At 45.9% G+C, this 21,510-nt stretch overlaps 1 protein-coding gene across 2 annotated transcripts; it reads right to left on the reverse strand.

Annotated features, from left to right (window-relative positions):
* Nucleotides 1-1,866: 1,866 nt before the first annotated feature.
* podn (podocan) lies at nt 1,867-16,781 on the reverse strand. 2 transcript variants are annotated; one of them, XM_056277409.1, is made up of 11 exons: nt 16,662-16,781; nt 14,421-14,725; nt 14,083-14,176; nt 13,672-13,736; nt 12,169-12,278; nt 11,890-12,046; nt 11,506-11,621; nt 10,473-10,686; nt 9,735-10,178; nt 9,390-9,538; nt 1,867-3,095 (listed from the first exon to the last, which is right to left on the reverse strand). In XM_056277409.1, the coding sequence occupies exons 2-11, from the start codon at nt 14,700-14,702 to the stop codon at nt 2,960-2,962; spliced, it is 1,767 nt and encodes a 588-aa protein (XP_056133384.1). In that variant the 5' UTR covers nt 14,703-14,725; nt 16,662-16,781; the 3' UTR covers nt 1,867-2,959. The 2 variants fall into 2 exon arrangements, with proteins under 2 accessions (XP_056133384.1, XP_056133385.1); XM_056277410.1 differs by lacking the exon at nt 1,867-3,095 and adding an exon at nt 8,939-9,260.
* Nucleotides 16,782-21,510: the final 4,729 nt, after the last annotated feature.

Here is a 21,510-nt window from a genome sequence, read left to right on the forward strand (position 1 = left end):
CTCAATCTGCAACATATACTTTACTTGTGAAGGAATTTGTTTTATTTCTTTTTGTACTGCAAGTAACTGCTTGCCTGTTACAAAGTTGAAAGGATGCCAGGATGAAAATATATCTGATCTTAACTGATCAGGAGGCAAAGTGATGTGCTGATTTTTATTCTGCCTTAAAAATGCTGGTGGTGCTCAGTTGATGATGGTGATGATGACAGCAAAGACAGTAAGTACCAAGAGACAATTCGTCAAAACCCACCACCATCTCTTGTGGCCATGTTGCACCATTCATATCTGGGCAAAAATATATTTAATGGCTTCAGATATAAGAACAACTTTAAGCGCTTAATTTCAATTTTCACTTTCCTGGCACTTGAACATCCTGCAAAAACAACTTGTTATTTAACATAAACCCAGTCAGTGTTTAATTCTGTTGGCTTTTCTTTTTTGTTTCTGCTTTTGTTTAAATATTCAACAGTTCTTCTGTCCAGATTTCAAGATCTGGACAGAAGAAGCAATCATCAGCTGTCAATATTGACAGCTGATGATTGCTTATGGCATGAAACAGGCTTGTACTGTCTCATAAAGAATTTACTTGACTCACTGGATTATTTTGCCCCTTATTTGTTGAGTACTTTCCCTACCGTTGAGTGTTTCTTTTAACAAAGTTTTGTGTGTGTGTGTGTGTGTGTGTGTGTGTGTGTGTGTGTGTGTGTGTGTGTGTGTGTGGGTCTCTTTGCTCCTTGCACACCGAAGATGTATTTTTCTGCAGGGAAAAAATTGGAGCCATCTTATTTGTTGCAAATTTTTGCAGGTTAGAAAGAGTGACCAATGAAATGCATGAACATCAGCAATGTCAAACAATCCAAAGCAGAGGAGAACTGGCAAAATAGGGGACCGACTGGTCAATATCAGTATCAGCATCCTGTCCTTTTTGACAAAAATCAGACAAACTATCTTATTTTGCACAAAAACATGTTATTTATGTGCAAAGGCCTTAACTACTACGTCAGCCATTGGTTGTTGCATTTGGAGGATTTTTGCAATGTCTGCATTGCAGAATGGCCAAATTTACAAGGACAAGCAGATCATATCCGTATGCAGCTTACGACTTCTTGCTCTTGTTGTATAAAGGGTCCAGTTTGCTCTGTCAGACAAAACCACCTTTTCACATAGCTGGTCAGTTCACTGCAGTTCTTTTTGTCCACTGTTAGTGTGTGGAAAAATAAATGCATTCAATCAATCAAGTTGCATTTTATATAGCGCTTTTCTAGCTGCAACAGCCACTCAGCTTTCTAAATGCATTCACTTCAACAGCCATTGGTATTGTATATCATGCACTGGGCCGCCACTGTCTTTCTTATTATGCGATAAAAGAATAGGGAAGGTGCTGGTCTTTAAACATTACTATCATTGATATGAGAAAAAAATATGTTCGTTATGTGCAGTGGAAAATTACCAACAAATTCCACTTTGTATTTGAACTTAACAGTTTATCAACACAACCTACACTGTGTCGCTGAAGTGCAGAATGAAATGCAGCGTGTTTAATATCTAAGATGCGAATACAGCAGAGGTCATTTTGATTTTATTTCCACAAATGAGAAAAGGATTTAATTGATTCTGCCCACAATTATAATTATGGGGCCAAGAGACTTAAAGAAGGGGTCTGAATGAGCTGTTCACCACCAGGCATGTTTGTAATGCTTTTTCTCTGCATGCTGGATTCTGCGGTGTTTGATGAGTAAGAATGAAATAAATGAGTTCTCTGAGGAGTGTTGACCTTACTCACCAGGCATTCGTTGGTTTCTGTTTCTGTAGCAGAAGAAATCAGACTCCAACAGACCTCAAGAAATGCACAAAATCTTCTTCCTTTTAAAATAATTTATTGCTTTGTTAGATGCCATGACTGTAAATGTGATAGAATAGTAATACTGTGGAAAAAGAGACTCTGCATTCGTCGCTTTGTTGTGAAATCCATCAGAGAGCATGTGTATTTTACCTTAGATGTCATACAAAAATATCTGCAGCTTATTTCAAATATTTATATAAAAATATTTTCAGTTTTGTCCTGGTCTATAAAACAAAACTGTTCTAAAGTGAGGCAATAGCAGCATGGATAAAAGCTCCAGGTAGGTTGAAATTATTCTTATGCTTGGAATAATTTTCATCACAAACACATGACATAGGAATTGCATAATAACAGTGAAGTCCACAGTTCTACACATTGATATTCTGAAATAAATTGCTATCCATTAGGACAGCTCATTGGCTGGCATCAGGTTTACAACTTTAAAAAAAAACTACTTTAGGATTATGAAAATAGATGCATTCAATGCAATCCGTTTCAGAGCGATGACTTTGTTGCTGCGTGTCAAAAGGTTTGATTTGCATTTTCTTTTATTTTTTATTTTTTCAAAGAGATCAAGTACACCAAATGTTTCACAGACTTGTAAAACTGATTCATAAGCCAGAGCAAGTAGCCTTTCAGAAGTCTTTCTTGAAGCACAGCACAGGAAGACACAGGCAATATGATCAACATATAACAAGTCTTGCCTTTGGTCAAATGTTTGACTCGTAACGCATGCATTCTGAAAAGTTAGGAAAATTCACATTCATTTTTGCAAAGATAATTCATGAACTGAAGAAGGTAAAGTCGACTTTGCTCCTTAGAAAACAGATATTTCATATCAAAAGTCAAAACCAATTATGGAAGCTCAGATATAAGCATATGCACTGTTGAATTTAACCAGAAGCAAAAACATAAAAAAAACTTCATCCGGTATCCTGCACCAGAAATATGAAAATCTGCCATTCATTACCATAACAAACCTGGGAGATGACTAGGTCAGTCATTCACAGGTCTTCATCCATTTAAAAGCTCTTTCTTTCCTTGTGCAAGTGCAGTCCCAGGACAATTTCCATTAGTAGATGTGATCTAGTTTTGATCTTTCATTTCCTTCCCCTCTTACTTGTCTTTTTCCACCGTTTCCTCTTCTTGATAGGAGAGGTCTTCGCTGCCCGGGCCTATGTCCAGCACCTGTAAGTTGACCAGGTGTGCAAAAGAGCTCTCTTTCACAGAATCAACAGAAAGGCGGTTGAACCTTAGAGGGAAAACAGGAGCAGGTTCAGAATAAGGTTCAAAACAGAATGCTGGCATTCTAAATGTCAGGGATTCAAAGTGTGAAACTTTAAATAGTATGTAATTTGCAACAAAAAAAAACATTCACACATAACAAATGGCATTCAAAAATCACATTATGGTCCTGGATAACTATACCCTTGTAGTGGTTATGGGGCTACATAATTCCCCTTATTGAGCTAGTAGGAACGTTACTTTACAGCTGCTGTTTCCTCGGTTCGGGTTTACAGTGACACACTTCCGCTGCGCGGGTTTTGTTGTTGTTGTAATGGTGGAAGGAATAAATGGTGCACGTTGTGTAGCCGAAAGAGAAAGTTGTCATGACTCCTGCTTGAGCTCCTCTACACTGGTGACCCCGACGTTTGTCTCTTGGTAGTTATCAGAGACAATCTTTCGAACGAACATGGTTGACGAAATCAACGCGGTTTCGCTCAAATTGCCAGAGTTCTGGGAGTCATCAGCAACGACATGGTTCGCCCAGGCGGAAGCGCAGTTTGCTATCCGCAAAATAACGGATGATGCTACTAAATACTACTCCGTGGTATCGGCGCTCGGATGCTCGACTGCAACTCGAGTGGTGAGTCTCCTTACAAATCCTCCGGCGGCAGACAAATACAAGGGGCTCAAAGATCACCTCTTGAAGATTTTTGAACTTTCCGACGCCGAGAGGGCCCACCGTCTCTTTTCTCTGCAAGGCTTGGGTGACAGTAAGCCATCCGAGCTCATGGACAAATTGCTGAATCTGCTGGGACCGGCGCACACACCTGATTTCCTCTTTGTACAACTATTTCTGCGACAACTGCCTGCTCAGGTGCGGACCGCTTTGGCTAACACCAGCATTACCGATTGCCGCAAGCTAGCTGAAGAAGCTGACAAGTTCTTCCTGGCCAGCCAACAGCAGCACTGCGCGTCCGTGCTCACCCCTGCCCACCTCCACACGCCACCACCTGGTGACTCCGTGGTGATCGCCGCGGCAACCCCCGGTCGGCGACAGGAGCCCGGCCTGTGCTTTTACCATGCAAAGTTCAGGGCCGAGGCGAAAAAGTGCACCTCCCCGTGCAATTTCAGCTCGTCGGGAAACACCAAGGCCGGCGCTCACTAGTGGCCATGGGCGTCGGCGTGGAGGACAACAGGCTATTTTTCCTGCGAGACTCCATCTCGGGGCGGCGTTTCCTATGCGACACTGGGGCGCAGAGGAGTGTCGTATCTGCATCGAGTGTGGACGCCCTGTCGGGCGCTCACGGCCCTCCCATGGAAGCTGCTAACGGCAGCTCTATCCGTACGTACGGCACGAGGCACATTGACATGTGTTTTAATGGACAGCGGTTCAGCTGGGATTTTGTCACCGCCGACGTGGCATTTCCCCTCCTCGGTGCAGATTTTCTTTGTGCTCATGGGCTGCTGGTGGACGTCAGGAATCGACGCCTGATTGACGCCATCACCTTCGCTTCACACGCGTGTGCACTCAGCGATACAGGCTCCGTCAGGCTGTCCAGCATGCTCTCCAATGAGGACGTGTTTCTCCATCTTCTCTCCGAGTTCCCTGACGTCACTCAGCCCACATTCTCGTCATCTACGACCAAACATGGGGTTGAGCACCACATCGTCACCACCGGCCCGCCGGTGCACACCCGAGCTCGGCGCCTCGACCCGACCAAGCTCTCTGTCGCCAAGGCAGAGTTTGAGAACATGGAGCGCCTCGGCATCATCCGTCGCTCCAGCAGCCCATGGGCTTCACCCCTCCACGGTAGTCACCCATTTGGTGACTACCGTCGGCTCAATGACACAACAACACCGGACCTCTACGCAGTCCCTCACATCCAAGATTTCTCCGGCCACCTGGCTGGGAAAGTGATCTTTTTCAAGGTGGACCTCGGCCGTGGATACCACCAGGTGCCCGTCCATCCCGCTGATGTCCCCAAAACGGCTGTGACAACTCCGTTCGGACTGTTCGAGTTCCTGCGCATGCCGTTTGGGCTTAAGAACGCCGTGCAGTCCTTCCAACGCCTCATGGACTCAGTGTTGCGGGACCTGCCTTTCCTCTTTGTGTACCTGGATGACATCCTGGTCGCTAGCACCTCCGTGTCCGAGCACTTGTCCCACCTCAGAGCCCTTTTCGAGAGACTCAGCCTGCACGGGTTGATAGTTAACCCAGCCAAATGCCAGTTTGGTCTGAGCACCATCGACTTCCTGGGCCACCGGGTCACCAAGGGCGGGGCGGCCCCCCTTCCATCTAAGGTGGAGGCCGTCGCAGACTTTCCACACCCACACACGGCCCAGTCCCTCCAGGAGTTCATTGGCATGGTGTCCTTCTACCACCGGTTTATCCCGCGGGCTGCCGATCTCCTCCGCCCCCTATATGAGGCTCTGAAGGGCACAGCCCCCAAACACGCTGTGGACTGGTCTGCAGAGAGGGACACAGGTTTTAAGGATGTGAAGGCCGCCCTGGCTGACGCGGCGATGCTGGCACACCCTGTGTCTGGAGCGCCCATTGCCATCACGACGGATGCTTCGGACTACGCTGTCAGCGCGGTTTACGAGCAGTGGGTGAGCGGTGCGTGGCAGCCGCTTGCCTTCTTCAGCCGGCAGTTGAACCTGAGAGAGCGCAAATACAGCACCTTTGATCGTGAGCTGCTTGGCCTTTTCCTCGCTGTTAGGCACTTTCGTTTCCTACTGGAGGGCCGTCAGTTCACGGCTTTCGTCGATCACAAACCGCTGGTGTTCGCGATGGCCAAGGTGGAAGAGCCGTGGTCAGCCCGCCAGCAGCGACAGTTGGTCTACATCTCAGAGTTTACCACCAACGTGAGGCATGTCGCTGGGAAGTCCAACCCGGTCGCTGACTGTCTCTCCCGGGCCATCGCTGGTGCCGCCCATTTGGGACTCGACTACAGCCAGATGGCGGCTAACCAGGCCACCGACCCAGGAGTGCAGGCATGCAGGACCGCCGACACAGGGCTGCAGTTGTAGGATGTGGCTTTCGACAACGCCAGCGCCACGCTCCTGTGCAACGTCTCTACGGGTCAGCCCCGACCAATCGTTCCGACTGCTTGGAGGCGACGGGTCTTTGACACAGTCGATGGGCTGTCTCACCCTGGCAGAAAGCCTTCACAGAGGTTGGTGGCGGCAAAGTTTGTCTGGCATGGACTCAAAAAGGATGTGAGGGACTGGGCTGACACCTGGTTGGAGTGCCAGCGCTCCAAAGTACTCCGGTACGTCAAAGCGCCCCTGATACCTTTCACGGTACCTGAGAGGAGGTTCGACCACGTGAACGTGGACCTGGTAGGCCCCCTACCCCCTACCCCCTCCCGTGGTTTCACATACCGCTCACCATGGTCGACAGGACCACGCGATGGCCAGAGGCCGCCCCGCTTTCGTCCACGACAGCGCCTGAGGTTGCCCGGGCGTTCATCGGAACCTGGGTCGCCCGCTTTGGCACCCCATCTGACCTCTCCTCGGACAGAGGGCGGCAATTCACGTCAGCGCTTTGGGAGGAGATCGCCGTGGGTTTAGGGGTGAGGCTCCATCGCACCACAGCATATCACCCTCAGGCGAATGGATTGGTCGAGAGGTTCCATCGCTCGACGAAGGCCGCATTGCGGGCTACCCTCAAGGACGACTGCTGGGTCGACAAACTGCCTTGGGTCATGCTTGGGCTCAGGACGGCTCCCAAGGAGGACCTCCAGTCCTCATCCGCCGAACTGGTCTACGGACAGCCACTTCGGGTCCCGGGGGATTTCCTTCCCACCGCCACAGCTCCCTGGTCCGCCAGATGCCAACAGACTGCGCTGCAGGAGGAAGCCAGGGCTTTTGCACCGGTCCCCACTTCTCAGCATGGCAGCTCTCAGTCCTATGTCCCCACGGAGCTGTGGTCGGTGGAGTATGTTTTCATCCGTCACGACGCGCACCGCGGTCCCCTGCAGCCACCCTACGATGGTCCATTTCGGGTACGGGACACTGGAGATAAGCACTTTGTGGTGGAGGTTGGCAGCACGCTGGAGCGGGTTTCTGTGGACAGCCTCAAGCCTGCTCACCTGGACTTAGACTGCCCTGTTGGTCTTGCCCTGCCCCCACGGCGGGGGCGCCCCCCGGCTCTGCCCCCCTCCCCCGGCGAGCCGCCCCCTGCTTCCCCAGCCCCTCCCTTTCCCCGGTCCAGCTGTGAGGGCTCTGCTGCTTTGCCTGCGTTTAACCAGCCCCCAGCTCCTGTTCAGCGGAGCCGTTGGGGCAGAGAGATCCGCCCCCCTCGCCACACTGACTTTTCATATTAAGGCGAATTCTGGGGGGACGTGTGTAGTGGTTATGGGGATACATAATTCCCCTTATTGAGCTAGTAGGAACGTTAGTTTACAGCTGCTGTTTCCTCGGTTCGGGTTTAAAGTGACACACTTCCGCTGCGCGGGTTTTGGTGTTGTTGTAATGGTGGAAGGAATAAATGGTGCACGTTGTGTAGCCGAAAGAGAAAGTTGTCACGACTCCTGCTTGAGCTCCTCTACACCCTCACAGTTTGCAGGTTCTTAGGCAATAGGTGCATCTGACCCCCGCCCCCCCCCTTCAGGAATCATTACGCTGTGACCCTTCTTTTGGGCATCACCTCTTTTTCACTTTCAGCTGCTCCCACCTTGTTCCCTATGTGCTCCATCAAAGACATAGTCATCAGCATTCACTTTGAATGAATTTGGTTCTCCATCTTTACCTTAATTAGTGCAAATGCTGGGTTTCTTTTTTTTGTGTGATTTCCCCCCCCCCCTTTTTTTTTTTCTCCCCTATTGTACTTGGCCAATTACCCCACTCTTCCAAGCCATCCCAGTCACTGCTCCACCCCCTCTGCCGAGCCGGGGAGGGCTGCGGATGACCACATGCCTCCTCCAATACATGTGGAGTCGCTAGCCGCTTCTTTTCACCTGACAGTGAGGAGTTTCGCCATGGGGACGTGGCGCATGGGAGGATCACGCTATTCCCCCAGTTCCCCCTCCCCCCCGAACAGGCACCCTGACTGACCAGAGGAGGCGCTAGCGCAGCGACCAGGACACACACCTACATCCGGCTCCCCACCCGCAGACACGGCCAATTGTGTGTCTGTAGGGACACCCGACCAAGCTGGAGGTAACACAGGGATTCGAACTACCGAGCCCCATGTTGGTAGGCAACGGAATAGACTGCTACACTACCTGAATGCCCAATGCTGGCGTACTCTGAACATAAACAGAGATAACTGACCTACAAAGTAGATGTGAACGCTGGCACAGTTACTAACAGACACAGTCAAAGTGCACAACACAAATCCCCCTTGCCCTACCCCCCTTGATGCATTCCAGAGGCCCTAAATTGGCTCAGGCCAAAGGCTCCCAGCTGTGGGTGGGGGGCGGATTTGATGGAAAAACATTTTCAAATGGATGTGACAGCAGCTGCTTAGAGCAGCATGAAGAGCACAATAGTCTGTTTTGGGTCACAACCCACAAGCGCAGCCTGTAAAACTATGACGCTGGGGTCATACCAAGAGACCAAACAGAGAAATAACCAAACCAGCGCTTGTCCGTGCATAATCTGGCTGGTTTTATTCACTCCACACAATAAAGTCAAGTCCACAATGAAGAAAAACATCAGTTAGCAGCGCTACATCAATGCATCAAGATTGATGCTGAAACATTGGTACATGCCTTGAATAATGTAAGGGCAGATATCGCCCTGCATTGTACTCTGCAAAGTAGAGCTGCATTGGGATCGAGTCTAGATTAACCTGGGAAGAGTATCACACCAGGACACTGTGAGAGGTGCTTATAAAAACGCCAAAAGTATTTATAACAGACAAGAAATAAACAAAATAAATCCTTTCCACTTAAGTCCCCTCTTGAGTCAACTGGTAAGAATATAAAAAGGTGATTTCAAACCGTGGAAGGAAAGCACAATTGTACGATTACCCGACCATAGCTGTCCTTTGTAATCAGCTCAGTCCAAACAAACTGTCAGTTTCTTCGTAGTCATTTCTCTGTGGCAACTGCATAATCGTCCCCTCAGCACACATCAACCCAAATGGTAATGACACTTATGTAAGCGGGGGGGAATCCACCAAATTTCCCGGACAGCTCTGAGGTGAAGATGGTGTTGGGTCGAGAGATAGCCCCCCGTATACCTGCCATGAAATAAAACAACTTACCCTAACACTTACAGGGGATAAATGGAGTGCTGACTGGAGCTAAAAACCTGACCGTATCTCATTCAGATAAAGTGTGTGTGTGTGTGCGTTTAGTACATTTCTTACCGCAGGAAAATGCCTTTGATGTTAGGTGTCCCCTCAAACGCCGAGGCGGGGACACTGGTGATGCGGTTACTTTGCAGGTAAAGATACTCTAGAGACTCAGGCAGGTCAGTTGGGATGTGGGACAGCTGGTTACCGGACAGGTCTAGTGTCTGAAACAACAAGATGCCTATTCAGAAAGATACTTCCGTTTCTTCCTTTAGTTTAAATTTCTGTTAGGTTGTGTGTGTGTGTTTAGCAACACAATGTGTTTGTACGAATGGGTGTGAGTACACATTTTGTTATGCATGTGTGTATGTGCATGCCACCTCTTGAGATAGCCTGTTTCGCACTTCTCCACACACTTACGGTCAGTGAGCTCAGCTCCATCCAAGCTCCCTGGTAGATGGAGTTCAGTTTCAGCCGGTTGTTGCTCAGGTTGATCTCCTTCAGCTTCTCCATGCCCGTCAACACACCATCTGGTATTGAGTTTAGCTGGTTGTCCTTGATTTTCAACACCTGCAGGCTGCGAGGGAGGCCCGGGGGCAGTGAATGAAGACTGTTGCCCGACAGGTCCAGGGTTTCCAGCACACGCAGTTTCCTGAAGGCCTCGTGGTGCAGTTTGGAGCTGGTCAGCCGGTTGTAACTGAGGTTGAGCTCTGTCAGGGTGTACAAAATGACCAGATCGTTGCGACCAATTTCAGAGATGGCATTGTGGAGAAGCATCAGGGTCTTAGCACGGCGGGGCAGGCCCCTGGGAACCCGCTCCAGCAAGTTATTGTACATGTGGAGAGTATGCAGGTTCTTCAAGCCCTAAAGAAAAAAGAAAATCGAGATGCATAACGTTGAATGCTTTAAAAAAAAACAGTCTAGAGCGCTTTAATTGATCAGATTCAGATGTTAAAGTAACTGACTGCATTTGAATATATGTATCTCTTACAAACACTATAAATGTGTCAAAAATGTCAATTGGTGCTTTTAAATCAAATGCACCTCAGTAGTTTAAGTGTGTGCACATTTTGCATTTTTAAAAGTTTCCCACAAGCCTGCCAAGCATTTAAAATACCCTAATGGGTGTGATGTAATACAGTGGGTGAAGGAGAGTACCTGGAAGGCAGCAGGGTGAATGGAGCGTGAGCGGAGCTTATTGTTGTGGAGAAGCAGATATTCAAGATTTCGGACCGATGTAAGGGCATCTCCGGGGATGCTGCGGATGGAGTTTTTCTCTAGATGCAGCAGCACCAGACTGCGAGGCAGACCCTTTGGGACCACACTCAGGTTGTTATTAGACAAGTCCAGACACTCCAGGCTGGTCAGGTGGCTGCCAAAAATCAAAGGGAAGGTCAAGAAATTGATGAATTCTTCTTTTACTTTAGAGTTTTCTCAGGCAGTCTAAATCGCTCCAGGGCTACAGATGAATCAATAGGTTTCTTCACTGGTTTAGTCAGGACAACTTGCATGTTTGGAAAATATAATTTTTTATTGCATTTTAATGCCAGTAGGACTGTCAGCTTTGTAAATGAGTGGATCTGCTTGTCTACAGGGCTGTAGCACGGATGTATGGACTCGGTCTCGAGTCTGCATTTTGAGGGTCTTGGTCTTGTCTCAGACTTCACAGCATAATGGCTTGGACCAGACGGTGCGGACTTGTGATAATTTGTCAAGTACAAGACTTCAAGTTACTTTAATTTATATTAGAGGTGAATATCAACTTCCCTGTAGCCCCATTGGTCCTCAGCTTGAATCTCCACCTTTAAGACCTGGACTTTAGTGAGACTCAATAAATTTCAGTCTCGAACTTGACTTGGACCCCCCCCCCCCATGGCCTGATCTGCACTCAGTCTCACCTTGGGTGGTCTTGATGACAAGGCTACTTGTATGTACTAACTGTGCCTAGAGTACACTATATCAACAACAAAAAATCACACAAATCCCAGATCCCAGCTCAAGTCCCCCATACAACACATAGAAGCAGATCCAAACAGGTGGCAGGTAGGATGGAGGTGGTCACGCAAAAGCCATATAAGCAGTACAGCAGCAGTGGCTGCTGTTTAATTTCTGACAATGCCAAAAAATTCAGTGACAATATGCTGGGCTGTGCCTTTCTGCTACTTCTTAATTCTGTAATAATTTGTTCTACCTGAAGGTCTCGTTGTCCATGCCCTCATTACTCAGGAGGTTGTCCTGCAAGTACAGCTCTCTGAGGTTCGGCAAATTGTCAAAGGCCCCTGCGGGTATTTTCTCCAGCTTGTTACTCTGTGAAATAAGTAAAAAGGAGGCAATCAGCACATGTAATCGTCATCTTCATCAGCAGCAGCATCCTCATATATGGCCAGAGCTGTTGTTGACAACACCAAACTCCTATTACAGACCATAAATTATTTTGAATTTATTTCTTTGGTTGAGGAAAAGACAGGAACAGAGCAGAAAGAAGGGAAAGAAAAGAAAAGTAAAAGCTTGTTGCCAGATAAAAGTTTGGTGTCTTTGTGTGTCTGGATCTGAGTGGATCACGTGTGGTCATTACCTTCAGATGGAGACGATGGAGGGTGGAGGGAAGGTTCCTGGGGACGAGGCGCAGAAAGTTACTGGACATGATGAGGATCTCCAAGTTGTTAGAGCCATTGAACATCTGTTCTGGGAGCCCTGCATCTGTCAGCTTGTTGTTGTGGAGATAGACAGATCTAAGAAATAAAGATGGGAGAATAAAGACGTGAGCAAGAGGACATGCTTTGGTGAAATGAAAATACTTTGCATGGAACACACACTTGAACACATGCACCCACACACATACATATATTCTTACTTTAGTGCGGGTTTCTGGCCAAACGTGTATGGGTAGATCTTTGTAAGCTGATTAGCAGCAAAATCAGCACTGACCAAAGAGGGTGGCAGGTGTTTGGGTGCTGATGTGAGCTGCATGCAGAGAAAACATCAGAAATCACATGTTACAACAAAGTCTTTATTTTATTTATTTTTTTCATTCATTTTGCAGAGTGCCTCGTATTTCACCTTCAAATATGGATCATTTCCTTTAACACAGCTGGTGTGCTTTGCTGAAGTGGAGTAACATAAGCAGTATCAATACAGATATACTTTTATTAATCCCCTTGGAGAAATTCATCCTCTGCATTTAACCCATCCTAGCTGTGTAGCTAGCAGCAGTGGGCAGCTGTCGTGCAGCCCCCGTGACCACCTCCAGTTCTTCTCTCCTATTGCCTCGGTCCGGGGCACAGACAGGAGTATTAACCCTCACACGCATGTCTTTGATACAGATAAAGTCATAAACTAGTTTTGCCAAATGGGAGTCGTGGAAAAGCCATATGGCAGGTTGTTGTACAGCCCCTCATCTAAAAGAGGGTTTCGCTCAATTAGTCACTCCTTCCTGAATGAACAATGTATTTTGCAAAATGGCAGGGAATGTAGAACTCTAGTGGGATGCTAGTGAGATTAAATTTTAGCGTTCATATGGCTTTAGAGCTTTCTCCTTTATAACATGGTTTATGGATTAAACCAACATGAGTGTCTTTGAGGCTTAGCGAGCACTTAAAATTGACTATTCTTTCTGCAACCCCTGTGCCTATTCATCCCTGTTAAGTCACAGACCAATCTGTTTATTTCTCTCTCTCTCACACACTCTTGTGTGTGTGCATCTCTCTCTCACTCTCTCTCTCTCACTGTCTCTCTCTCGCTCCCCCTCTCTCTCACTGTGTGTGTGCGTCTCTCTCTCTCCCTCTCTCTGTGTGCGTCTCCCTCTCTCTCTCTCTCGCTCGCTCTCACTCTCTCGCTCCCTCTCTCTCGCTCTCTCTGTGTGTCTCTCTCTTTCTCTCTCTCTCTCTCTCTCTCTCCCTCTCTCACTCTGTGTATGCATCTCCCTCTCTCGCTCTCTCTCACGCCCTCTCTCTCTCTCACTCTGTGTGTGTGCGTCTCTCTCTCTCTCTCTCTCTCTCTCTCACCCTCTCCAAAAATGTCTACATGCCAGTAACATCTTTGCGGTAACCAGCTGGCACAGACATACTGGAAATGATTATAAGCATAAGCTTTTACACAGCGTGTGATAGGAGAGTTGATACTGTAATTCAGTGCCACTTCCTTCTGTCAAATATGAGGCAGATGGTGCAGTAGAAGAGAAGAGAACAGAACAGAAGACGACCAGACAAAATGAGAAAGGTCAAGACAGGACAAATGGCTGAAATGTCCTACAATCAGACAAATGCTGTTTTCAAATGTTTCGCAAACAATTGTCTCCATTAACATAAACCTTCAGACAACATAGTAGTGATACTTAAAAGTTTTGTGTATGACTCACTTTATTATTTGCCAAGTACAAATAAGCCAGCAGTTCAAGCACTTCAAATCCTTCATCTTCCAGACCTGAAAAAGAGACAGAAACCCTTTTCTAAAGTGACTAACAACACTAATGTATCAATTATCATGAGTCTAAACCAGGAAGATTTAGTTTCAATGAAACAAGCAGGACATATGAAAGTGTTCCTCGTGGGTGGATCAACCTGGACAGTCCAGAAGAACCCAGCTGCACAAGTATCTGCTAAACAGACCTTACATTGTAGCTGGTTGACTTGTGTGTGTGTGTGTGGGGGGGGCTTGAGTTGATAGGCAACTACTCTATACGACACAGGGGAGCAGACTCGAACTGAATTTCAGTATCATTGTTGGCTAACAAGGAACAGCCTTGCAGAAAACAGGTCTCTGGGTTTACCGTGAGTGGTGAGCCAGTTGTTCTGAAGATTGAGAGTCTCCAGCTGGTGCAGATAGGAGAGGTGTTCCACCGTTACTTCCTGAATTTGGTTGTTCTGCCACGAGGAGACATAACAATGATATAGGTTTAAAATGAGGTGGATACTTGATCAGAAAAACAAATGTGCACTTCACAATGTCAGCAATTATTTTTATATTCTGAAGGGATGTGACTCGCCTCTAACATTTTCTTCACATCTGCATAATCAGAAAGGCAATATGTATGTAGATGTATTTGCTGTCTTATCTTTGAGAGAGCGAGACAGCGGGAGAGAGAGAGACAGAGAGAGAGAGAGAGACCTGTAGAGAGAGCTGGCGGGTGTTCTCAGACAGTTTGCTGGGGAACTTGGTGAGGTCAACTCCAGCACAGTCCACAGCCCCTTCCACCGTGCAGCTGCACTCTGGCGGACAGATAATCACGTCGGGTTTTGCCACCACTTTTGCCTTCTTCTCTATCGGCTCCTCCTCCTCCTCCTCTTCCCCTGGTTGTAGAGGGGCTTGGCAATGCACCAAGGCCCAAGCCAAGAGCAGCACAACCATGGTCTGCATGATGGAATGCTTGGGAAAAGCCATATCCAGCATTCAGTGCTCCTGTTGTACAAGTTCTGAGACAAGAAAGCAGAGTTGAAATATCAATCCACATTTAGAGCATGTTATGGCTGCTAAAATAAAGCAACCAAAACACCGTTACAATGCATTTACTTATCAAGGTTTTACTCATTAGGATAATACAGGGTGTCACACTTCTGTTCTCTTTTAATTCCTACAGTTAATTTCCTTTTCATTCATTTCAGTTCCTTTCCATCTCTTCAGTTGCAGTATCTGCAAGATAACATGCTACGTAGCCCTGCTGCCTCACTAAGCTATCTGCAAATTTTTTAGCCTTATTTTGCATATCAATGTGTTATATGGTGATGAGTTGTCCCTATTGTTTACACACCATGACAACAAAATTTGCTGGACTGAATTAAAGATTCAGCCGTTTGCATCAAGCCAATCAGCCTCCCACCAACTGCAAACAATTATTCAGAGAAATATCCATCAAAGAAGAATGTGTTTCCCCATCAACACATAATCACAATGCTACACACACACACACACACACACACACACACACACACACACACACACACACACACACACACACAAAATATGATTACAGTAATCTGATTCCACAAAGCAACTGTAATTTTATTATAAAAGGTAAACTACAAAAAAGCAGCGCATAATGCTATAACCATGTTACAGATACTTAACCCCGTAACTTGTCAGGTTAAAAAACCAGCATGTTCAAGCACGTTCCAATTTAATCGACGATTTGAATTCGGATCTGTTTTAAATAGTCAATTCATGGTCTATAATTCATCTACAAGCTTCAAGGAAAAAAGTAACCCGATGGTAATTTCACATAAACACGTCATATTTGAGATTTACTGTTTCTGTGGGCTCTATTAGTTGCTGTAATTTTACCTGGAAAATCAAAAACATAACGAGGCACATCTTGGAAGGAACTTCACGAAGCTAGTGCACATGCACTCAAACCACAGCACTTTAAAAGTATTCCAAATGTGTTTAAACAAATGAATAGTAATTTTTATAAAGACAGGAAGAAAAAAAAACATGTAAAGGTCAAAACGCAATACTGCTGAATCAAATCTTTCACGACTGACGGACAGGGTGAGGGACAAAAGTGTTTTCTGGTAAAGTCAGGAAAAAGCTTTCTTATCGTCCATGCCAGTGTTGATGGAATGTTCCAAACAGGCACTTATCTCTCAAGGCAAACCTCTAAAAGCCATCCATCTACCAGAACTTCCTTTCCTGTGTCCTCTCGCCACAACATTTACCAGAGGTCTGACACAAACCCGTGAGAAAAAAAAAAAACCACACAGACGCAAGTATATGCACAGCCATACACACAAAACACAAGGGTATGTGCAAGCGCACCCACAGATGCACGCACACCACCACATGCCCACAAATATGCACACCCACAGAGAAATACATACATATGCACACACACATGTACACAATATCCATACACACACACACACAGCCACGGCAAATGGAAAAAGAATATGAGCTTGCGCACTTATCCACATACACAGTGTGAGCCCCCCCCCCCGCCAACTGCAAATGCATCATAGCATGGAGAGTCAAGTAGTTTATAATGCCATCAACTAGGACAACGAAGCTCTGAGCCACTTTACGCTCATTTAAATCAGAATCTAAAACCTTAACAGATGAGCCGACATGGAAAGTCTAGAGTTACACTTGCTATTGGTGGTACTCCCATCGTGTTCAGCAGAGCAAATGTATGCGATCACAGTTTACAACCATATTAACAATCCCAAGACGTGTCCTCGCTGTATTTTCAATACAGTTGGTGCTGCATTTGGAGCGCAAGTCACAAATAAATAAATAAAAAGTCTCGCAAAAGGGGAAATGAAATTTAAAACCCAATCAAGTTCAGTCTGTAACAATGAATCGTCTGCAAAGAACGTGCCGCAAACCTCATATCAATAATACGGTGGTCTACGTTACCGCTTTCAAGCAAAGTTGACTGAAATCCGGTGAGGTCTGATGTCCAATCCCACCACTGTCTGTCCCATAGCAAGCACAGAGTCACAGCTAGTCCAGATACCCTCCAGATGTGTGAGAGTGTGGGAGTGGGAGAGAGGGAAAGTTCAGAAAGAGAAAAGAAGGACAGGCAGAGAGAGAAGGAAGGGAGCGAGTGAGAGAGAAAGCTCTGTCCTGAATGAGAGCCAAAAGACCAAATTCTTTTCCTCATATTTTTTCTTTTTTTTTTTTCCGGGTATTGCTGTTTTTTTCCATGGTGTTACAGGTCTTTCCAGACTCAGCATAGAACTACACTAATTTCATGTTGTGATTACTTTATTTCCTTTGTTAGGTTTTTGAGAGAAAGACCAAGAAAAAAAAATTGGTGGAAAATGTTCCTCTGCTTTCAACAAAATCCCTTCCAATCCCACATGATTCAATTGAGATTATATGTATTTGGCAGCCACGAGAAAGAAAAAAAGAAATAGAGGTTGCGCGTGAAAAAAAAAAAAAAGAAGAAGCTTACACAGTTTATTGAAAAGTCTATCACGTAGTTTTTTTTTTCCTCCGTTAAAAAATGGAGGAATTGAAAGAAACCTAAAGTTATTTTTGCACAGGAGGTATAAAAGTAGAACTGGTTTCAGGTCTTGTTTGTGAAAGTGATTCTTCGTTCCACTGTGAAAAATGGTGTGAGTCGGTGTGTGTGTGTGTGTGTGTGTGTGTGTGTGTGTGTGTGTGTGTGTTAGCACTTGCATGTTTCAAAACTTGCATTCTTGAAAAGACCAGATGAGGTTTCATAAATATTTCAATAAGAGAGGAAGGAGTCAGAGACGTGTCTGCCAAAAATGAGCAGCAGGATGTGATCTAATATGTCACACGTTTGTGAAGGTCCCTTACCTCTCACAAGGGTAAGCATTTTGCACTTACAGTATGCCATCGTTAAAATGCAAATTCCCGAAAAGCTCAAAAAGCACACAAGTCACTATGTCAACTTGTGCAACCTTAACAGGATGTTGACATACACGGCTACAACAAGAAGTTTGGGTTCTTTAACCGTTGGTGTTTGCTAGAAAGATATCACCGTCAATCTACAGCCATTAATTCTTGTTTTATTTCTATTATTGCACATGATATGAACTTTGAACTTTAATCTGAGTCTCAGCCACATTTTACGTGCATTCATTCCTTCTCTTTACCCACTTAATCCAAATTAGAGTCACGGGGATCTGGAGCAAATCCCAGCAGGCACTGGATACAAGGCTGGTAGACATCCTGGACAGGGCGCCAGGCCACCACAGGACACACATAGACACATTCTGGATTGATCCAAAAGTTATTACTTTTTTCTTTTTTTTACCTCTCCTTTCTGAGGAACGTGGATATGATTTGGGACAGTTTATGCAATGCTTGATCTGAAGAAATGGATGTGGGCTCCAATAGTAACACTGACTGATCCCAAGCCCATTCTTTTTTATGCAACTAGATTGGTTGTATAAGCTATTTTATCTTTTTGTTTTGTTTTTTTTGTAAGGATGTATTTTTCATCTCAATAAAGAGGTAAAAACACATCACAATGTACAGTAGTTGTTCCATGAGCACCTGAGACAAAATATGAATGTTTTGGACTAGTGTATTTTATGTAGACTAAACACACACACACACACACACACACACACACACACACACACACACACACACACACACACACACACACACACACACACACCTATGTACAATTTAGAGTCTTCCAATTACCTGACATCTCTCTCTTTGGACTGTAGGAGGAAACCAAACCCATGACCCTCAGGAGGGCAACAATACAAGCCGCTCAGCCACATGCTGACACTCCAGCTCACGGGTGCTAAAACTTTCATCAGTCCACACTCATTAAGCACTTTATTAGGAACGCTATACTAATAGTGGGTAGAGCCTACTTTTGCTCTCAAAACAGTCTCAGTTCCGCCCCGGTGACTCACCTGGTAGAGCGCATGCTATGTATCAAGGCTGAGTCCTTACCGCAGCAGCCTGGGTTCGAATCCAGCCCGGGCTCTTTGCTGTATGCCATCCCCCCCTTCTCTCCCGCCTTCCTGTCGTTGTCAAATAAATCAGAAAAACATATATAAAAAGAGAGTCGCCTCAATTCTTCATGGCATGGATTCCACAAGATGTTGGAAATGTTCCTTTGAGATTCCGGTCTATTTTGAAATGATTGCATCGTGCAATTTCTGCAAATTCGTCAGCTGCACATTCATGCTGCGAATCTCCCGTTCCACCACATCCCAAAGGTGTCCCACTGGATTCAGATCCGGTAACTGGGAAGGTCACTGAAGAACACTGAACTCATCATGTCCATGAAACCAGTTTGAGACGACTTTTGTTTTGTGACATGTTGGATTATCTTGGTGGAAGTAGCCATTAGAAGATGGGCAGCTAAATTGTGGCCATGAAGGGATGGATGCACATGGTCAGCAACAATACTCAAATAGGCTGTGCCATTCAATCAATGATTGATTGGTGTTAATGGGCCCAAAGTGTACCAAGAGAACAGTCTACACAACCATTACACCACCGCTACCAGCCTGGACTGCTGACACAATGCAGGTTGGGCCCATGGTTTCATGCTGTTGGTGCCAAATTCTGACTCAACCATTTGTGTGCCTCAGCAGAAATCAAGATTCGTCGGACCAGGCTACATTTTTCCAGTCTTCACCTGTCCAGTTTTGGTGAGCCTGTGCCCACTGCAACCTCAGCTTTCTGTTCTTGGCTGACAGAAGTGGAACTCTGCGTGGTCTTCTGCTGTTGTGACCCATCCGCCTCAAGGTTCTATGTGTTGTGCATTCTGAGATGCTTTTCTGCACACCACCATTGTACAGAGTGGTTATCGGAGTTACCGTAGCCCTTCTGTCAGCTGTCCTCCGTTGACCTCTCATTAACAAGGCGTAACAGCCTTTCACTGGATTTTTTTTTCTCCACACCTTTCTGAGTAAACTCCAGAGACTGTTGTACATGAAAATCCCAGGAGAGCAGCAGTTGCAGAAGTACTCAAGCCAGCTCAACTGACACCAACAGTCATGCTGTTTTCGAAATCACCGAGATCACATTTTTTCCCCCATTGTGATGGTTGACGTGTGAACATTAACAGAAGCACCTGACCCGTATCGGCATGATTTTATTTAATGCGCTGCTGCCACATGGTTGGCTGATTAGATAATTGCATGAATAAGTAGGTGTACAGATGTTCCTGATAAAGTGCTCTGTGAGCTTGTGTCTGAGAAACAGTGAATGCTTTTGTTTCTTTCTTTATGGAAACATATTCATATAATATTTGAAAATGGGAAATCCATCTATATTTTTCTTTTCTTTTTTTTCCCTCCCCAATTGCATTGGGCCAATTACCCCAATCTCCAAGCCGTCCCGGTCACTGCTCCACCCCCCTCTGCCGATGCGGGGAGGGCTGCAGACTACCACATGCCTCCTCCGATGCATGTGGAGTCGCCAGCCGCTTGAGGAGTTTCACCAGGGGGATGTAGCGCATGGAAGGATCACGCTATCCCCCCCTCCCCCAACAGGCGTCCCGACTGACCAGAGGAGGCGCTAGTGCAGCGACCAGGACACATACCCACATCCGGCTTCCCACCCACAGACATGGCCAATTGTGTCTGTAGGGACGCCCGACCAAGTCGGAGGTAACATGGGGATTCGAACTGGTGATCCCCATGTTGGTAGACAATGGAATAGACCGCCACGCTACCCGGACGCCCCCTCATTATGGCAATCCTAATTTATACCCATGGATTTACCGTTCAAATTACTCTCTATACAATCTGGTAATTGTGATACTACCCCTTCGAAACTCATACAATTACTCCATGTTATGATGGAAATAATAGTCGCTATCATCTGCATCAATCCTGCACACAATGCACAGCCTCAGAGAAAAAAGGTGGATAAAGAGACGGTACCTTGCCCATCAACAAAGTTTTATTTTTTTAGAAAAGTACACTTGTAAGTCTCAAAATTAGATTGTATAACCGACAAAGGTATTTTTTTGCAATGTACCTATTAGGTCTGCTCGCCTAAGGTGACACTGGAAAAATTCAGATTTTTTCCATGTTAAGATCAACAGTCAAGGTTCTTTATTTGTTACGTCTCATTATACAAGTACAAGAGAGTAAAATTCTTGTGTTTTGGCTCCTCAACACTGCAGCAGCAATAGTAATAAAATAATGACAAAACAACAAAAAAGCAGTAATAATAATAATAGTGTATGTAAGGTGGTGTGTGTGTGTGTAGGCCCAGCCTTAATAAATGTACATATATGTGTGTAGTTGTTTGTATATTTGTGTGTGTTTGTGTAAGCCAAGCTACATCTGTGTGTGTGTGTGTGTGTGTGTGTGTGTGTGTGTGTGTGTGTGTTATGTGTAAACTGATGATCCGCTGAAGACCATAGGTCAGTACCAGTCAGTCCGGCACCAGGCTGAGTGTCTTTAATGTTCTTTGTTCAAAAGCCTGGTTGCTTGGTGGAAAAAGCTGTTCCGGAGCCTACTGGTCCGGGCTATGAGGCTGTGGTACCACTTGCCTGACGGTAGTAGCTGGAACAGTCCATAGTTGGGGGGGCTGGGGTCTTTGATAATCCTGTCACATGGTATGACAAAAGAAAGTGGCTCTTCTTCCCCACATAAATGGCCTTTATAAAGTCATACAACCAACACATGTCAATTTTCAAGTTATTTCAGTGGACATTTGATAGGGGTATATTTTTCTGAGACTATCAAAAGCTCTCTCAAAGGGTTTGAACAGGCATAGCACAGAGCTGGAATGGGAGCGATACTGA

Source organism: Lampris incognitus, chromosome 3, assembly GCF_029633865.1.
Source record: "Lampris incognitus isolate fLamInc1 chromosome 3, fLamInc1.hap2, whole genome shotgun sequence".
NCBI classification, from domain to species: domain Eukaryota; kingdom Metazoa; phylum Chordata; class Actinopteri; order Lampriformes; family Lampridae; genus Lampris; species Lampris incognitus.

Bases quoted from the DNA above. Each gene is read 5' to 3' on its own strand.
- podn (XM_056277409.1), bottom strand. From the start codon at position 14,702: ATGCTGGATATGGCTTTTCCCAAGCATTCCATCATGCAGACCATGGTT. The intron at 14,177-14,420 runs GTCTCTCTCTCT...TCCTCGTGGCAG, and splicing joins CCCGCCAGCTCTCTCTACAG to AACAACCAAATTCAGGAAGT. The intron at 12,047-12,168 runs GTAAGAATATAT...TTTATTTCTTAG, and splicing joins GGCCAGAAACCCGCACTAAA to ATCTGTCTATCTCCACAACA.